The sequence below is a fragment of the Cantharellus anzutake genome (genome assembly GCF_015039405.1).
Source record: "Cantharellus anzutake strain C23 chromosome Unknown EI90scaffold_45, whole genome shotgun sequence".
NCBI lineage: Eukaryota > Fungi > Basidiomycota > Agaricomycetes > Cantharellales > Hydnaceae > Cantharellus > Cantharellus anzutake.
In genome coordinates this window covers 290,159-304,371 of record NW_024066995.1, presented here as the reverse complement: position 1 = coordinate 304,371, position 14,213 = coordinate 290,159, and the positions used below count along the sequence as shown (strand labels likewise).

The window sequence follows — 14,213 nt, the reverse complement described above, 5'->3', positions numbered from 1 at the left end:
ACGTCGTCGAGCTCCTCGTTGATGAACCGAAAATATCTAGTTGATCCCAACGATTTACTATGGCGTATTCATCCATTCATTGTCAGCGCGGGAATTGCAAGTGCTCGAACATGCATTAGTAGCCGTTTCCGGTGATGGAGTAATCGTTTGGGTAGAAGAAAATGTTCCTCCCAGCGCGATTGCCGAATCGAGCCTCAGCCATGGCTGGGACATATCCGAGGTCGAGATTGTCCGGACTTCCGAGGGAGAGTGGATCATGCCCGGCTTCATAGACACGCATACAGTACGTCCCCCAAGTCGTACTCATGCGTACCAACCTTGTTATCTCCCCTCAGCATGCCCCACAGTTCCCGAATTTGGGAAGGTGATCGCCATCCCCAACCTTCACTCTGCCTTGAATCAATAATGCCTAAATCTATGCAGGGGACAAGAATATCAGTTATTGGATTGGCTAGAGTGCATTACTTTTCCAACAGAGGCGCGATTTTCAGATGTGAATTATGCCAAGGTAGCCTACGAATCCGTGATTTCTCGTACTCTGAACGTCGGGGTAAGTCGCGCCTCGTAACCGTGATTTATATCCAACCTTCCTTTTGTTAGACAACAACATCTTGCTACTATGCTACTCTGCACACTGAGTCATCCAAGGTACTGGCAGACATTGCACACCAAAAAGGCATGCACTTTATCAATACACACCGAATGTTATGCTGTTATGCTTACTGTCCCTCAGGACAGCGTGCATTTATCGGTGTGAGTGAGGGACCGTTTCTCAATCCAGCCTTTTGACTTGGGACGTTCCAGAAATGCAACATGGATCGCAACAGCCCGTCTAACTACATCGAAGAGAGCGTAGAAAAGTCCATTTGTGGTACTCGAGACCTGATAGAACATATTTCCAAACTAGATTCTCCCTCGGAAATCGCCAAACCGGGATATTTTCCCTTAGTCCAGCCGATCATCACGCCCCGATTTGCGATTAGCTGCACAGACGAGCTCCTTTCAGCCATGGGGAAGCTCTTCGCCGAGTCTCTTCAACGTAAAGACGGCCCCCCATCCCTCTTCAAACTCATCTCTCTGAGAATACTGCCGAAGTTTCCGACACATTGAAGTTGTTCGAGCATCTCAATCCCCCGTCGGATTGCTTACCTCCGTCGCACCCCAAAGACAAACATACTTACACATCAGTCTATGATCATTTCGATTTGCTGGATCATCGAACTATCCTTGCACATGGGGTCCATTTGAGCGAAGGAGAGTTGGATCTAATCGTTGCTCGTAAAGCAGGATTGAGCCATTGTGCGGGAAGCAACTTCAACCTACGAAGTGGAGTGGCGAGCGTAGGGAAGTGGCTTGACAAAGGCATTAAAGTTAGCCCGCTTCCCGTCATACTTCCACAACAGCCGACGTACCCTCCCTTTTGCATAGGTGGGTCTGGGGACGGACGTCTCAGGTGGTTTTGCGCCATCCATTCTCAACGAAATTCGCCATGCCAGCATTGCGAGCAAAGTTCGCGCCATGATGGATAATCCTGACTCCAAGAAACCGAGCTTTAGGGACCCACAGGGGCTTTCAGTCCCCACACTTTTATATCTTGCTACGCTCGGCGGGGCGTCTCTGTGCAACCTTTCTGATCGCGTTGGATCGTTTGTTGTGGGCAAGGAGTTTGATGCACTTTTCATTTCTCTCTCTAAACCCACTAGCAAAGCCAACCCCGCCATTTGGCACGAGGCGGGAAAGAAAGAGGACTTTAAGATCATGCTTGAAAGATTCTTCTTTTGCGGGGATGATCGCAATATCAGAAGAGTGTGGGTACAGGGTAAGCTGGTAGGAGGCGTGGATAAGACATGAGCAATTCGTGTTTCATATGTGTCATAGGGCATCTGATGCCATCCGACTTGTACAAACTATACCGGTGTTGCATAGAAAAAGTGGTTGCAATCATGTTCCAGGCAATCACAATCAGTCGAAAGTGAGACATTAGTGTAGCTCATGTGGCACGTCTTCGTTGATGGGGTTCTTGCCAAGGTACCTTGAGAATGTTGAATATCTCGCGCTCTGTCTCAGAGGCAATTATAATTCCTGTAGGAGCGTAGATAAATGTTATGACAAATCATCACAATGGCAATTCTCACCGTTGCTCAGCTTCACTTTCGTTTTTGGGTCTCTTGTCACCCCAGTGAATAAGCCACGTTGATTGAGTGAGTACCCATCATGTCGCGCCTTCAGACGTAGGCTCCGATTGAACTAACGCACACAAATGATGCCATTGACTTCAATGGAAAAGAACAAACTCACGACATCATCGCCCGTCTTGGGATTTGTTTCGGGATTAGCCAGTCGCAGTGTGAATGAAATTGAATGGGGAACTTACGAAATATATCAATGCGGCACCACGCTGATGGTATGGGATGGTGAGGATATCTAGGAATGCGCTGTGGGCTGACACCAAACTTGACGAGTCTTATACCAGCAAAAACGCACCTATACGCCTCATTTTCCCTTCATGCCCCAATCGGCACAAACCCATGTACTTCGCCTCTTCATCATCTAGATCACTCGGGTAGCTGAGGTCCTCTGTCAATACTCCAGCAGCACGAAGCTTGGGCAACAGTTTCCGTAGAACCCCTACAATCTCTTGGAATAAGAATGCGAGAACAAGTGCCCATGCACCAACTCACCTGAATGGCTGCGTCCATCAATGGTTGGTCGAGTTAAAAGAATGTCGATATCACCGCAGGTTTCTTGACCCCTGCAGGGGCGGTCAGCGCATCTGTTTCTATGCGATACTAGAGTGCTATCTACCGTCTATAGCTTCCCATAATCGTGAGCTCGAGGGATGGGTCGATCCCTATTGCTGTTTAGGACTACAGTTAGTGTGGTAGGCCGGTGAAAATCCCCATACTTGCCTATAGCTTTGATCGCATCGAAGATAGCTTTTGCTTCACTCCTGGGCATTCTTTCAGCGAGATCTGACATTTTCCGATTAGCTGGCGGAAAAAATCTAACGTCGAGCAACATTCGTCGCGCACCAGTATAGTACTTGAGACCAATCTACGACAATTGCGGGTCAATATCATTTGGGCTAGGGTTTTATGATACATACCTGTTGAGCAGGTGTTAATACAATTCTACGATGACTTCCTGACAAGTCGTCAAGGGTCCTCATGCCACGACTGTACCAATCTCGAGCGGTGGTCATACCGACACCATAAATACCCATAAATAGTTTCGTGACAATTGCGGACTCAGTGGACTCCTCATACTGCAGGCGCCTCATATTTCCGGTCTTAATCACGTCCTAATGTTTCACAGTCGGTGTTATCTGTTCGTCATAGGCGTTTTCGACTCACGTCAATCTTCTCCGCCATCCTTTGCCCGACAAATCGTAACTTAAGTGCTTCCTTTCCTGACTTGAGCCTAGTTGGATGTCTTCGAATAGATGCGATTGCTGCATAATAAACGGTAACCATTTTGAGACAGAAATCCTGTGTCCAAACCGGCGCACAACGCTTGCCTCGTGTTGTCTGCATCGCTTTCCACCGATCCCCTGTTGCATCGTATATTTTTACCAATCTCGCAAGCTGGAATGAGATGGGGTCGACTCTTAACTCGTGCTGGCTGACAAAGGAGCGCTTACTTGTTCAGTGATGTCAGCATTCAGATTAACCTTGCTCCCATTTTTGTCATCGCATGCATATTTAATGTCCCTTGGGGCCACATCAGGAGGGTTCTCCGAACGATCATCTTCCACTGAATTGTCCCCTCTTGTGTCCACATCCTCGTCCGAGTCGTTTTCCAGCTGCATCAAACGCAATGCATTCTTGAGTGGAACAAAGCACCAGGAAAGGAAACTATCATACCATATCATCTAAATCTCTGTACTCCTTCGCTAACGTGACCCAGTGATCCAGGTCCTTGTTGGCCATTGGTGGAGGCAAGGTAGAAAAGTTTCCTACCCGCTGTTCCAATTTTTTAGAATCGGAAGGTCCCTCGCCTTTGTCACTAGTTGCATCCTCTTCATCAGAATCTGGTCGATGATGCGAATCATCGCTATCTGAACCAGGATTAGTTCTAGGGAAAGGGGATTAGTGTTGGGAAAGACATCACGATTTAAAGCACCTTATGCTGATACTGCTGCGCCTGCTTGCATTCATGGTCTCAGACCGTTGCCTTACAACAGTACGTGATATAAAGCGTGTATAAAATTTATCGCTTGCGATTAAGTCTGATTTAATTCCAGTCTGAACAAACCATGACAACTTCGAGTTCAGCTGTGCAAGGACGGAAAGGTACGACTTACATTAACAACTTTGGTAATCCATTTATAGTGCAGAATAGGCAAACTTTTCGGTACATCGTTGACTGCCTTGAAACCGAGCCGCTGCGTTGTGAGTTTCTCGTCAAGTTCCGAAACGACGTGGGTGACTTGGTCGCCTAGATCGGGTACGACCTTCCCACCGTTTTTCACCATCTGCACCAGGGATGTGGGTATGGTGAGCGTGTAGTACAGATAATGCAAAATACGCACAAAATCGATTTTACCGCGGGTTTCCTCAGTGGCGAAGCCTTTTGTATTTGCCAAGGCCAAGTACAGGATCACCATACCCTTCAACGCGTTTGAAGGCTTCCCGCCTCGCACGGGCCCACTGGCGTCAACGTACTCGATATACTGTTCCTGGGTAAATTTCGAAGTTTCAGCCAGCTTTTGCTTGGTTAATTGTGCAGGGGTAAGTTTCTTTGGTTTGGCAAGGCGAGATTCAGACTTCGAGCGGGATTGGGACACAACGAGAGAAGGTTTCGAAGTTTCTATGGCTGATTGTGAAGCTCCGGCTTTGGGGCGCTTCCCGGAGCCCTTAGCTACCAAGTGAATATCTTCGCTGCTTGCAGCGTCGATGCCAGCTTGTTGGGCAGTTCGTTTTAAAGGACTGGAGGTAGATGCAGAGGAAGCCCGGATTTCATTTCTCCTGGTTCCGTACTGGCTGATGCTGGCGAATGGGAGCCTTTTTTGAAGGCTCCGAGATGGGGTAAAGACCTGCGGGGTGACAGTCTCTCCAGGGGCAGAGGTTGTGGGGGATTCCCCTTTACAGTTGTCGTTTCAAGTCTTGTAGCTGGTCCTCTTGCGGCTGGTGTGAGTCAAAGGGTATATCCGGGATCAAAGAGATGATTGCGCAACTCACTCCCACCTTGAGCTCACGGACGAAACATCCACAGTTGACGACGTCTGATCGTCGTCATTATCCTCACCTTCGAGCCCATAACGATCATTAAACGCGTCAAAGTCCTCGTGTCTATGAGGACGGTACATATGCTACACAAAGAATTAGTGGCCAAACAAATATGTAACCTAATCTTGCTGTTGATGGTTGTTATCCGCTCGGTACCGATACCAATGCAAAGCCCGAGGTTATGCGCGATCAATCTCAGATCTGGCGAATCGCCCCTGTCGGCAGCGGGGGGCCAGCTTTTCAGATGCACACAATCCGGTCGAAATTAAACAAGACCCTATCATTTACAAACGTTGTATTTATTGTAGTAGAGCTAACGCACTTGTGGTGCCGATCCAGATTTTGGACGCGGCCCTGCGCAATGTTCTGGCCCCAGAATCAAAGTTGTGAGGATTTTCTTTCATCCGCTGAAATGAGATGTAAGCTGGGAAACCATGGACACCCACTAACTATTTACTCACCTTCTAGCGTTCTGCACTCTCAGAAACAACCAATCTACAGCTTCCCGGATTCCGGTCCTGCATAGGAACAATCAATGAAGAACCAAAGCCGTCACGCCTACATACCCTTCGATAGCCGACACACCCATGACGTTGAGACTAGCCATTCTTCGTTCTATCTGACGGCCACCTAGTCGATGAGCTTCCTCCGCGTTCCTTAGTTGCCACCATTCTTCATAGTTTGCTCTTATGGCCTCAACGGAGAAGCTGTCAGGCAGGTCCTGCTTATTAGCAAGAAGAAGCAAGGGCAACCCCATAATTCGCGGGTGGTTGAGGACAGCATCTTCACATCCTTAGTTCCGGTACGACGGAGGGGCGAGGTTCGATAACCAGACGTACCGAAAATTTCCCATCCTTCCGACATTCGTTCGACATCTGAAGCGTCGACTACGTAGACGACAGCATGGCACTCATCATAATATCTCTCCCAGATATTGCGTATATCGCGTTGGCCGCCGAGATCCCAAAACTGCAAGATGCTAGAGGGAAGGACAATTTTCCCAACTAAACCAAAAAGTCAGGATGGCAATGTATGGCGGTTCGAACGCATACTCCCTGTTTTGTCCTATCGTCGGAGCGATTTTGTCTGATGGCAAAGGTGGCGTTTTGTTATACATAGACTTGATTTTCTCGAGGAACGTCTTCCCTTTCATCGCGTCATTCTGGTTTCTGGCTTGGAAACATTATGGCACATACAGTCTTTCCAGCATTGTCCAGACCTTGAGGCGGAGTTGAGGATGTTTCGTAGCTACATGATGATCATACCTTACCCACAATAATCACAAAAAACTCCTCTTTTCTTGTGAGATGCTCAATGAAACCTTTGATAAGGTGATATGCCATTCAGCTGGCCTTTGTTGGCCTCGGAATCGGCGAATGATTCCGGACTCAGCAGAACGAACATTTACTCCACCTAAATAGGCAACTCGGATTCTGGCGGTCGACATTGTGATGCTTACATAAGCACACTCAGGCCTGGCCTCCAAATACACTATCTTCAGGTTCCAAAGTGCATAATAATAGATTCAGTGATTGAACAGTAGTCAAGCCAAGCGCCAGTCAATCTCCATCCTCAGAGCGGTCGGAGTTGTCTGCTGGTGGTCTGTTAGCTATAAGCATCACGTCAGTGATCTTCGACATCCATACTGGCCAGCCCTTGGTATAACCTTTTCCTCGTGCCAGGTGTACCGAACTGGCTGACTCATTGGTTTTCAGAGTGTTGTAATTATGTAACGGCATTCCAAATATGGTATCCTGTCTCTCAGCGGCTTATCACTTTTGTCACAGAATTTATTAGACATTTGCCGATGAAATGAAAAGCAAAACTGCACCCAGTACTGCTACCAGAATTGACATGTGACCGGACGTTGCACCTGCCTCGTTCGTACTGGTACAACGATTGAGTTTAGAAGTCCCAGATATATGTGCCCACAAACTTCCTGGATGATTCCCTTCCCAATTGTACTTTGAAGGAAACCAAACAACGAATTGGCAACAGAAAGCTCCCTCGTTTTTCTCCTGACGGCGTTGTATCGGGCGATCGCTTGTCTATCCAGGGAAGTGTTGTGTGGAAACAGATGCCTTGTTGATGGTTGTTTGGATATACCAAAAAGAGCAGTGGTCCTTGCAACGAGGCTTGAGAAACATCACTTACTGCACGCCCGCGACGGTACCGCACGAGGTACATACAGATACCTTCTCACTGATTGGGGCGCACGTCGGCCGCTGTTGCGCACGTCGACCGGCCTCTGGCCCTTCCCCACTTAGTGTCTGCCCCAGGGCTCTCCAATCGGCTTACGCAGTTCACTACTCTGAGCTCAGGTTTCGTCTGTTAAGTCGCCTTGTCATACCCCGCATACACTGGCTATAGCACCGCTCTTTTGGAGGACTACGCATCTCTCCCCCTTGGTGAGTGATGGAACTGTGGTCAAGGCACTGGTGTGCTCAATGCTTCTTTGAAATTTTGGCTACACATCTCTAGGCCGATAGCTTTATCAACACTCATCCTCAGCATCATCGTCACCCTGGATTTTCGGACCCCGGCAAATGACCGAGCCTAGTGCTGCTGATGTTCGTGCTGTCGCTGTCGCCAAGCTTAAGCGAGCCGCCAGCCTGCCTCGAATGAAGGATGGCCGTCGGCCGCCGATGCATGATGACGCTGTTAGTGAAGGAGACAAAAGTAACAACCCCGCACCAATCAATCAACCTGTGTCTCAATCTGATGAGACAGTAAGCGACGGGGAACAGCAACCCCAATGGGAGGCATCGCCCACTATCGTCCCTATCGCCGCCCCGGCGGAGGAACTGCCGACGACAAGCAATACCACTGTAACCGAGGAGGAGCCTCCTCCAAGTGGTCGTGACACCCCTTCAAAAATAAACGTCGAGGACGTTCAAGGTCGAGATCGAGATCGAGATCCCGTGGGTCGAAAGATTTCAAAGGGGCGTCCACTTCCGAATTTCTACGCCCATCCGACTCATCTCCCGAGGAACGGCTTCCCCCAGTCCCGTTTTTTCCTGTCCTTGCGTCCCCGATCCCATCACACTTCACCACCCTTCAATTCCACAACCGAGCTTTTTTTCCGTCACCATCCCCACACCACTTCCTCCATACACCCACATCACCCCCTCCCTCCCTCGATGAGTTGAGGCCGGTTTGATTCGGTCAAATAGCGCTCGTGCGGCAGCAATGAGCAAACTAACTGGTGGTCAAGATACGCCATCGCCTGGACTTGGTCTTCAGCATATGCTTTCAAGGAGTAACACTGTTACGGGAGTAGAGCGATCAGCTGCAAGAAATGCCATGTTCAAACGTCTAGGGAATCGAACTCCGCTAAAAGAATCCGGCGAAAGCGAAGTGACGAGTGGCGGGGATGATCCCCCTCAAGCGCTGGATTCCTCATCTTCCGAACAAGTTTCCAAGCATCCCAGCCCCACAATATCAAATGCTGTCATCGATGATCGCGAACCACCTTCACCATCGAACTCACCTCCCTTGTCGCAGTCCTTTTTACCTCCACCCGGTGTCGAACGCCAGCACGAGACGAGACTCAATGGTGAGGTTATCCACCCCTATGACCTGCATCCAAGTCGAGGACTACCGGTCCGGGGCCTGGTCATTGAAGAAAATGATGACGATGATGATGATGACACGCCCCTCAATGGCTCCTCCGCTGTGAACCCCAGAGCCGGGAATGGGTTGCGTTCTTCCTCGTCGCGAGCACAACCCGCTTCAAGATATCCTCCCCTGTCCGAAATCCCCTCCACTATTTCTTCTACTTCTACACATAGCAACACAGAACGAGTCCCTGTCTTTCTTCAGGGGAAGGTCAGAAATCCCCCTACCCTCAGGACACCTTTCCGGTCACCATCAGTCCAGCTACTACTCCTGTCAGGGAGAAGGAGAAAGGCTTACGAGATGAAGACGAAGATGGAGAAAAAGTGGTCTATTTGTACCCAGAGGAAACAAGAGATCGCAAGCCAGTCCCCAACAGATTGGATTCAAACGTCAGCTGGGTTGGAGATGATCTAGGTTATATTGCTTTTTCATACCGCTATATTCTACTAATATGTTACTTAGGCATAAATCTGAATCTCTCCGAGGCCACCAAACAACAGACTTCGCAACCAACGCAGCGTCTGATTAGTGACGAGGAGGATATCGATGATCAGATTCCATCTATACTGCCGCAAGAGACAGATACAGTCGAAATAACACATGATCCTGATCCTGAACTTGGGCCAAAATCCGCTCCACCTCCGCAACCAGCATCTCAAGAGGATCTCACGGTATCACAGATACCGTTTCCTAACTCCGATGCGGACGAAGGGAACCCGTCAAGGGAAACATCTCCTTCTGCTCCACCTGAAACACCCAAATCAGATGTCACTTTTTCGAATGCATCGGCCAGCGAAAAGCCATCCTCGAGAGCAGACACCCCCGCCGTGAACCGCACTAGTCTCGCATCTTCCTCATCTCTTGCTCCGCCGGCGCCAGTCTCACCACCAGTGCGGCTCGAGCGTGGAGTCTCGGAGACCTACACCGACTTCGAGGAGATCCACACTGATAAAGAAGGGTTTACTGACCGGGAATCGTCGCATCGCATCGAACGCTCACCTTCCCACAAAAAAAGAGAAAGCGGAGGGACAACATCGAGATGGGACAGAATGCGCAATGCCTTGACAGGACGTCGATCCCGTTCCAATAGTTTCGCGCGAGCCAGGAAGGATGAGAAGACAGAAACCGGTGCCAGCCGGGAAAGTGGGGCCAGCGTAAAAACTGATAATGGTGCTTCTCAGCTTCCTCAACCGCCAGCCCACACTGCTGCTGGTTCAAGGGTAGCATTAACAACAGGCAATGTTCCTCCCCCTCGAGAAGGTCTATCGCCAGTTCCGCCAATATCTCCCGCTGGGTTGGCTTGGTATGCTAATCCCAAGCTAACACCCCTTCCAGGTCTTATACAGCTAGAGCAGGAACAACGTCGCCTCAAAGGTAATGCTAATACCACCAACGATCCTACATTAATTCCTGGGACAGTTCCAGCAACCCGAGTGAATACCCCTGAGCCTGGTCTAGCACATCAGTCTTCGGATTCACGCCTCATAGCTCGATACCGAAGAAGTGGAGAGAACACTGGTACATACACGGATGTGGAAGACACTGACCATGAGGGTGGCCGCATCACCCCTGGATTCTTCGACATTTCCTCCAGCATGCCACCTACCCCTTCCACGAAGCAGTCAAATCTTCCACAGACAAAAGAGGCTGCTTTACGGTGGCTCACGCAGCGCAAGAAGGAAGGGAAATTACAGCACTCACATTCGGGGGCCTCAAACGGACATATTTCTGACACAGGCACAGTTCGCCAAGCGGGAAGACGGAAACCATCATTGACTGACCTCCTGGATAACGTTGGGGCTGACCCCGGAACTGAGCGAGAGATTGACCGTACAAGCAGTGCAACTCCCCGGGCAAGCTCACGACGGAAAGCCATGGAGCTCCTACGGAAGATGGCCGGCACTCCGACCACTGATCCCAGCTCTCCATCATATACCATCAGCACTGCGTCCAACCACTCTGTACCCCCGCTTAAATCCCCCGCTCAAAGTCCGACAACTCCCCTGATCAATACAAATGGCCACACGCACTCATATTCGTCTACCACCTCCTCGACATCGATCCCCCGCCCCACCACACCCTCGAGTCATCCACAGCAGTCCAGTCCCCTTTCATCACAGGCACCAAAACCCTCCCCTCCCAGTGCACCTGTTCCGTCCCCTCGGCCATCGAATGCTCCTTTTGTACTGGGAAGAATGGATTCATTGCTGAATGATCCAACTTCATCCAGTGGCGTCAGTGCATTCGGTGACCCTCCAAGGCATCTCGTTCATTTCGCTATCGTGCGACAGATAGTAAGCCCAAATGAGGTCAAGAACCGTGTGCTACTTCTGTTCAACGATCTCTTGGTTATCGCAAAGTTCAGTGATGAAGATGCCGATCGCCCCATCCTCGACCGCTTACTCGTCGTACGCAATATCTTGGAGCTTTCTCAGCTCACCGTCCAACTAGACTCGGAAATGAAATTGGGGGACTTCATGCAACTGGCCTCAATTGAGTCTCTCACCAAGCAATTCCCAATAAACCCAGATGACGCGATCAATCGATGTCTAGAGCAGGCGCAACTCTCCAAAGACCCAGCATTGTTGGTACCCTGCTGTATAAAGTCGATCACCTCGATCCACGAGTGATGGGATCTTACATGTCTCGACGCTCCAACAAAGCCATTCTTCGAGCATTTCTAGATCGTTTCGCATTCAAGGGCATGAGAATTGACATGGCGTTACGAGCATTCCTCCTTTCCCTGCGATTGCCATCAGAAACAAGTTCTTCAGAGCATCTTCTCACATCGTTTGCGACACGTTGGTTTGAGGCGAATAAAGGCATTGTTACCTTCGATCGAGATCTCTCTGCCAGGCTTGTGCTGGCGATCGTACAGCTGGATGGCGCACTTCACCCGAAACCCCCTCTGATAACTCTGGTACTAACCGCCCGGCAACGCCTGGCGGCAGCCAAATCTCCGCAAGAGACTTCCTCTACGCTTTCCGTCTCCTAGACCCACACCGCCTCGTCACGGACGACCTACTACAGAAGATTTATATATCTATCCGAAACGAAGGGCTCGTGCAAGCTTTGGACCGCGCCGAGCATGTTAGAGAGATACCCTGCGACATTCTCCCCTCTGGCCTCCCCGGAACACTGACGACTCGCGTCTCGTCCCACCCCGTGGTGTTCCGCATCCCGAATCCGGATCCGCACCTGCGCGTCCACCTTCATGGCCAAGATCTCTTCTTTGATCCGCCGATCTTGGAGTTTAGTCGCACCTGCGAGGTGTCGTGTATTGTGACTGGGACGACGCTTGGCACAAAGGATATGGTTATCGTACGCACGGGCGCTAATGCAGCCAAATATTCCATGCCTCTGAAGACTTCTATCCGGGTCGAGCGATCGTTCATGCAAAATACGCTCACGGTTGGTTTTACAACCTCCGAAGGTGTGAAAAGGAGGTACAAATTCAACTTCAGCGGAGACGAGGAGTGCTCTGAATGGGGTGCGTCCTTGAAACGATTCGCGTCCGAGGCCGCTGTCCAATCCGGCTCTCAGCCCAACTCATCACGAGTGAATCAGTCAGGATCAAGTGCAGAGGCCATCGTGCAACGTGCGTCAAGGATTTTGGCTATGCAGTCGCTGCGGAAAGCGCTAGTTGGTCCGGGTTCACGTACACTTTCCAACTCTTCCGCAGCGCCGGCCTCTGCCAATGGGCCAGAGCCTGGTCAAATCATTGCGCCAATGATTGGACAAGACCTCGTCACAACATGCCTTCAGAACAGCTTGGTGCCAGCTGTACTGAGTCATTTGCAGGTGACACGGCGCGGAGCAGACACCGAACCAAAAAGTATTAATGTGTCACGAGTAAACGGGAGAATATGACGACTATACTACTATGACAATTTTTTCGGGTAGGTTTCCAACAAGCGTTGCTTGTCACCAATCTGATCTGTTTCTTAACAACAGATATACCAGGCCCTGCAATGGCCACATCCTCTTCCTTTGTGTTTCTCTATCTCTAATCTCGTCGTGGCGCTTCTCTCTTATTGCAATTTTCCTTCATCCCACCAAAACATGCATTCTCTGTCGACCCAAAACATCTGCTTTCGTCATCGTCAACTGCATTTGCCTGTTCTGTAAACCTTTAATCCGAATACATCTGGTTCCCTCTGGGCTTCGCTATGTATTTCTGCTAACTAGTGGCCGGACTTTTCGTACGTCTTGTGGGGCATTCTCTTGAATGGTATCGATATTCTCAGGACAATTAGATGTCTAGCTAGGATTGCTTGCGCCACTGTACATATGGAGGCTCTTCATGCATGTAGACTGGGACGGACAGTACGTACTAGGTTGATACACATGATTGATCCATGCACAGCACTTGCAGCTCACACACAATTCATGAGATGGGGAGACATGTGTTATCGTGCTGGGACATGCACCCAAAGAGAAGCTCTTGTGCTAGCGGAATCTATAAAAGTTGACCCACTGTAACGGGTGAGCATTGCTTTATATGTAAAGCCCAACATTTTAGGTCAAAGTGAGAGCAGCGGGTATGCTGGTCACTATGATACTAGTTACAAGGGCGCCATTGGCCCAAACGAGGACTCGGATAAAGCACCGGAGCCTTGTACGAATCTATGACCGCCGATTCAGGAGTAATGTAGATTATCCATAGACGGCCCTCTCCAGGTCCAGAACGTCGTCCCAGCGGAAAAGATGAACGGCGCTGAGAGCGTTCTGGAAGGCATCTATAGATATGGTTGGATACGATGCCGTAAGATCAAAGGATTTGAGCCTCAGGTTGGATGTGGAGGAAGCAATATATCGCGCTTCGCGCCATACTCACGTCGGTGCTATGTTGGAATTCAAACCATGCATGATGCTGCCTCGGCAACATGCAAGTACCCATATGTACGTGATACAAACGCGCACACTCACCCCGACACCGCCTCTTCAACGCGTCCGTGCGTCGCTCTACATGTAGCATAGCCCCGATGTACTTATAGTACTTAGTTAATCATAATGATAATATTGGTCTTACTCATTCAACTGCCCTTCAGTTGACTCGTCTTATATTATTCAAGCGACTCGGATCATATGTATGTTATTGGGCCGAGAGCAGCTGCACTGATTATCATTTGGCTGTGCTGGAGACGACAAGGTGGACGGACCCACAACCGTTGAAATCCGCCTCGTGCGCTTGCGCGGCGTAACAACCGTTCGGTCGCATGCATGCATGGACATGGACAGCCGGGCCGTTGGAAGCATTCCCTCATTGGTCCGAAATGGAAGAAAGGAATATACAGGGATGTGTGGGTGTGGGTGTTCGGGTGTTCGGGTGTATTGTCATTATGGAGCATGGAAAAAAGGTTGAAG

The 14,213-nt window shown here is 49.8% G+C and overlaps 6 protein-coding genes across 6 annotated transcripts; 3 read left to right on the top strand and 3 right to left on the bottom strand.

The window, feature by feature from the left end:
• Positions 1-49: 49 nt before the first annotated feature.
• On the top strand, positions 50-1,851 carry EI90DRAFT_2929797 (Metallo-dependent hydrolase; the record flags this gene model as incomplete). Its single annotated transcript, XM_039054997.1, is given in 7 exon segments — positions 50-283; positions 336-364; positions 424-550; positions 601-753; positions 805-1,028; positions 1,046-1,370; positions 1,429-1,851. Coding segments are annotated over 7 exon segments (1,515 nt in total), but the record flags the coding sequence as incomplete, so codon positions are not given.
• A 69-nt stretch (positions 1,852-1,920) lies between these two features.
• On the bottom strand, positions 1,921-3,712 carry EI90DRAFT_1908119 (Nucleotidyltransferase). Its single transcript, XM_039052320.1, has 13 exons — positions 3,641-3,712; positions 3,514-3,584; positions 3,354-3,451; positions 3,107-3,301; positions 3,033-3,054; positions 2,910-2,972; positions 2,806-2,857; positions 2,682-2,752; positions 2,485-2,628; positions 2,375-2,424; positions 2,299-2,313; positions 2,136-2,247; positions 1,921-2,082 (listed from the first exon to the last, which is right to left on the bottom strand). The coding sequence occupies exons 2-13, from the start codon at positions 3,557-3,559 to the stop codon at positions 1,991-1,993; spliced, it is 960 nt and encodes a 319-aa protein (XP_038912978.1). The 5' UTR covers positions 3,560-3,584; positions 3,641-3,712; the 3' UTR covers positions 1,921-1,990.
• Positions 3,713-4,270: 558 nt separating this feature from the next.
• On the bottom strand, positions 4,271-4,474 carry EI90DRAFT_3069719 (uncharacterized protein; the record flags this gene model as incomplete). The annotated part of the gene is made up of 1 exon (XM_039061179.1): positions 4,271-4,474. One exon carries the CDS (start codon positions 4,472-4,474, stop codon positions 4,271-4,273), a length of 204 nt encoding a protein of 67 aa, XP_038912977.1.
• A 1,211-nt stretch (positions 4,475-5,685) lies between these two features.
• Positions 5,686-6,571, bottom strand: EI90DRAFT_3146467 (P-loop containing nucleoside triphosphate hydrolase protein; the record flags this gene model as incomplete). The annotated part of the gene is made up of 5 exons (XM_039065414.1): positions 5,686-5,746; positions 5,795-6,011; positions 6,068-6,207; positions 6,281-6,390; positions 6,494-6,571. The coding sequence occupies 5 exons, from the start codon at positions 6,569-6,571 to the stop codon at positions 5,686-5,688; spliced, it is 606 nt and encodes a 201-aa protein (XP_038912976.1).
• A 1,203-nt stretch (positions 6,572-7,774) lies between these two features.
• On the top strand, positions 7,775-8,377 carry EI90DRAFT_3127766 (uncharacterized protein; the record flags this gene model as incomplete). Its single annotated transcript, XM_039064032.1, has 1 exon — positions 7,775-8,377. One exon carries the CDS (start codon positions 7,775-7,777, stop codon positions 8,375-8,377), a length of 603 nt encoding a protein of 200 aa, XP_038912975.1.
• A 40-nt stretch (positions 8,378-8,417) lies between these two features.
• EI90DRAFT_3127765 (uncharacterized protein) lies at positions 8,418-12,716 on the top strand (the record flags this gene model as incomplete). The annotated part of the gene is made up of 4 exons (XM_039064031.1): positions 8,418-9,056; positions 9,080-9,260; positions 9,309-11,434; positions 11,703-12,716. 4 exons carry the CDS (start codon positions 8,418-8,420, stop codon positions 12,714-12,716), a joined length of 3,960 nt encoding a protein of 1,319 aa, XP_038912974.1.
• Positions 12,717-14,213: the final 1,497 nt, after the last annotated feature.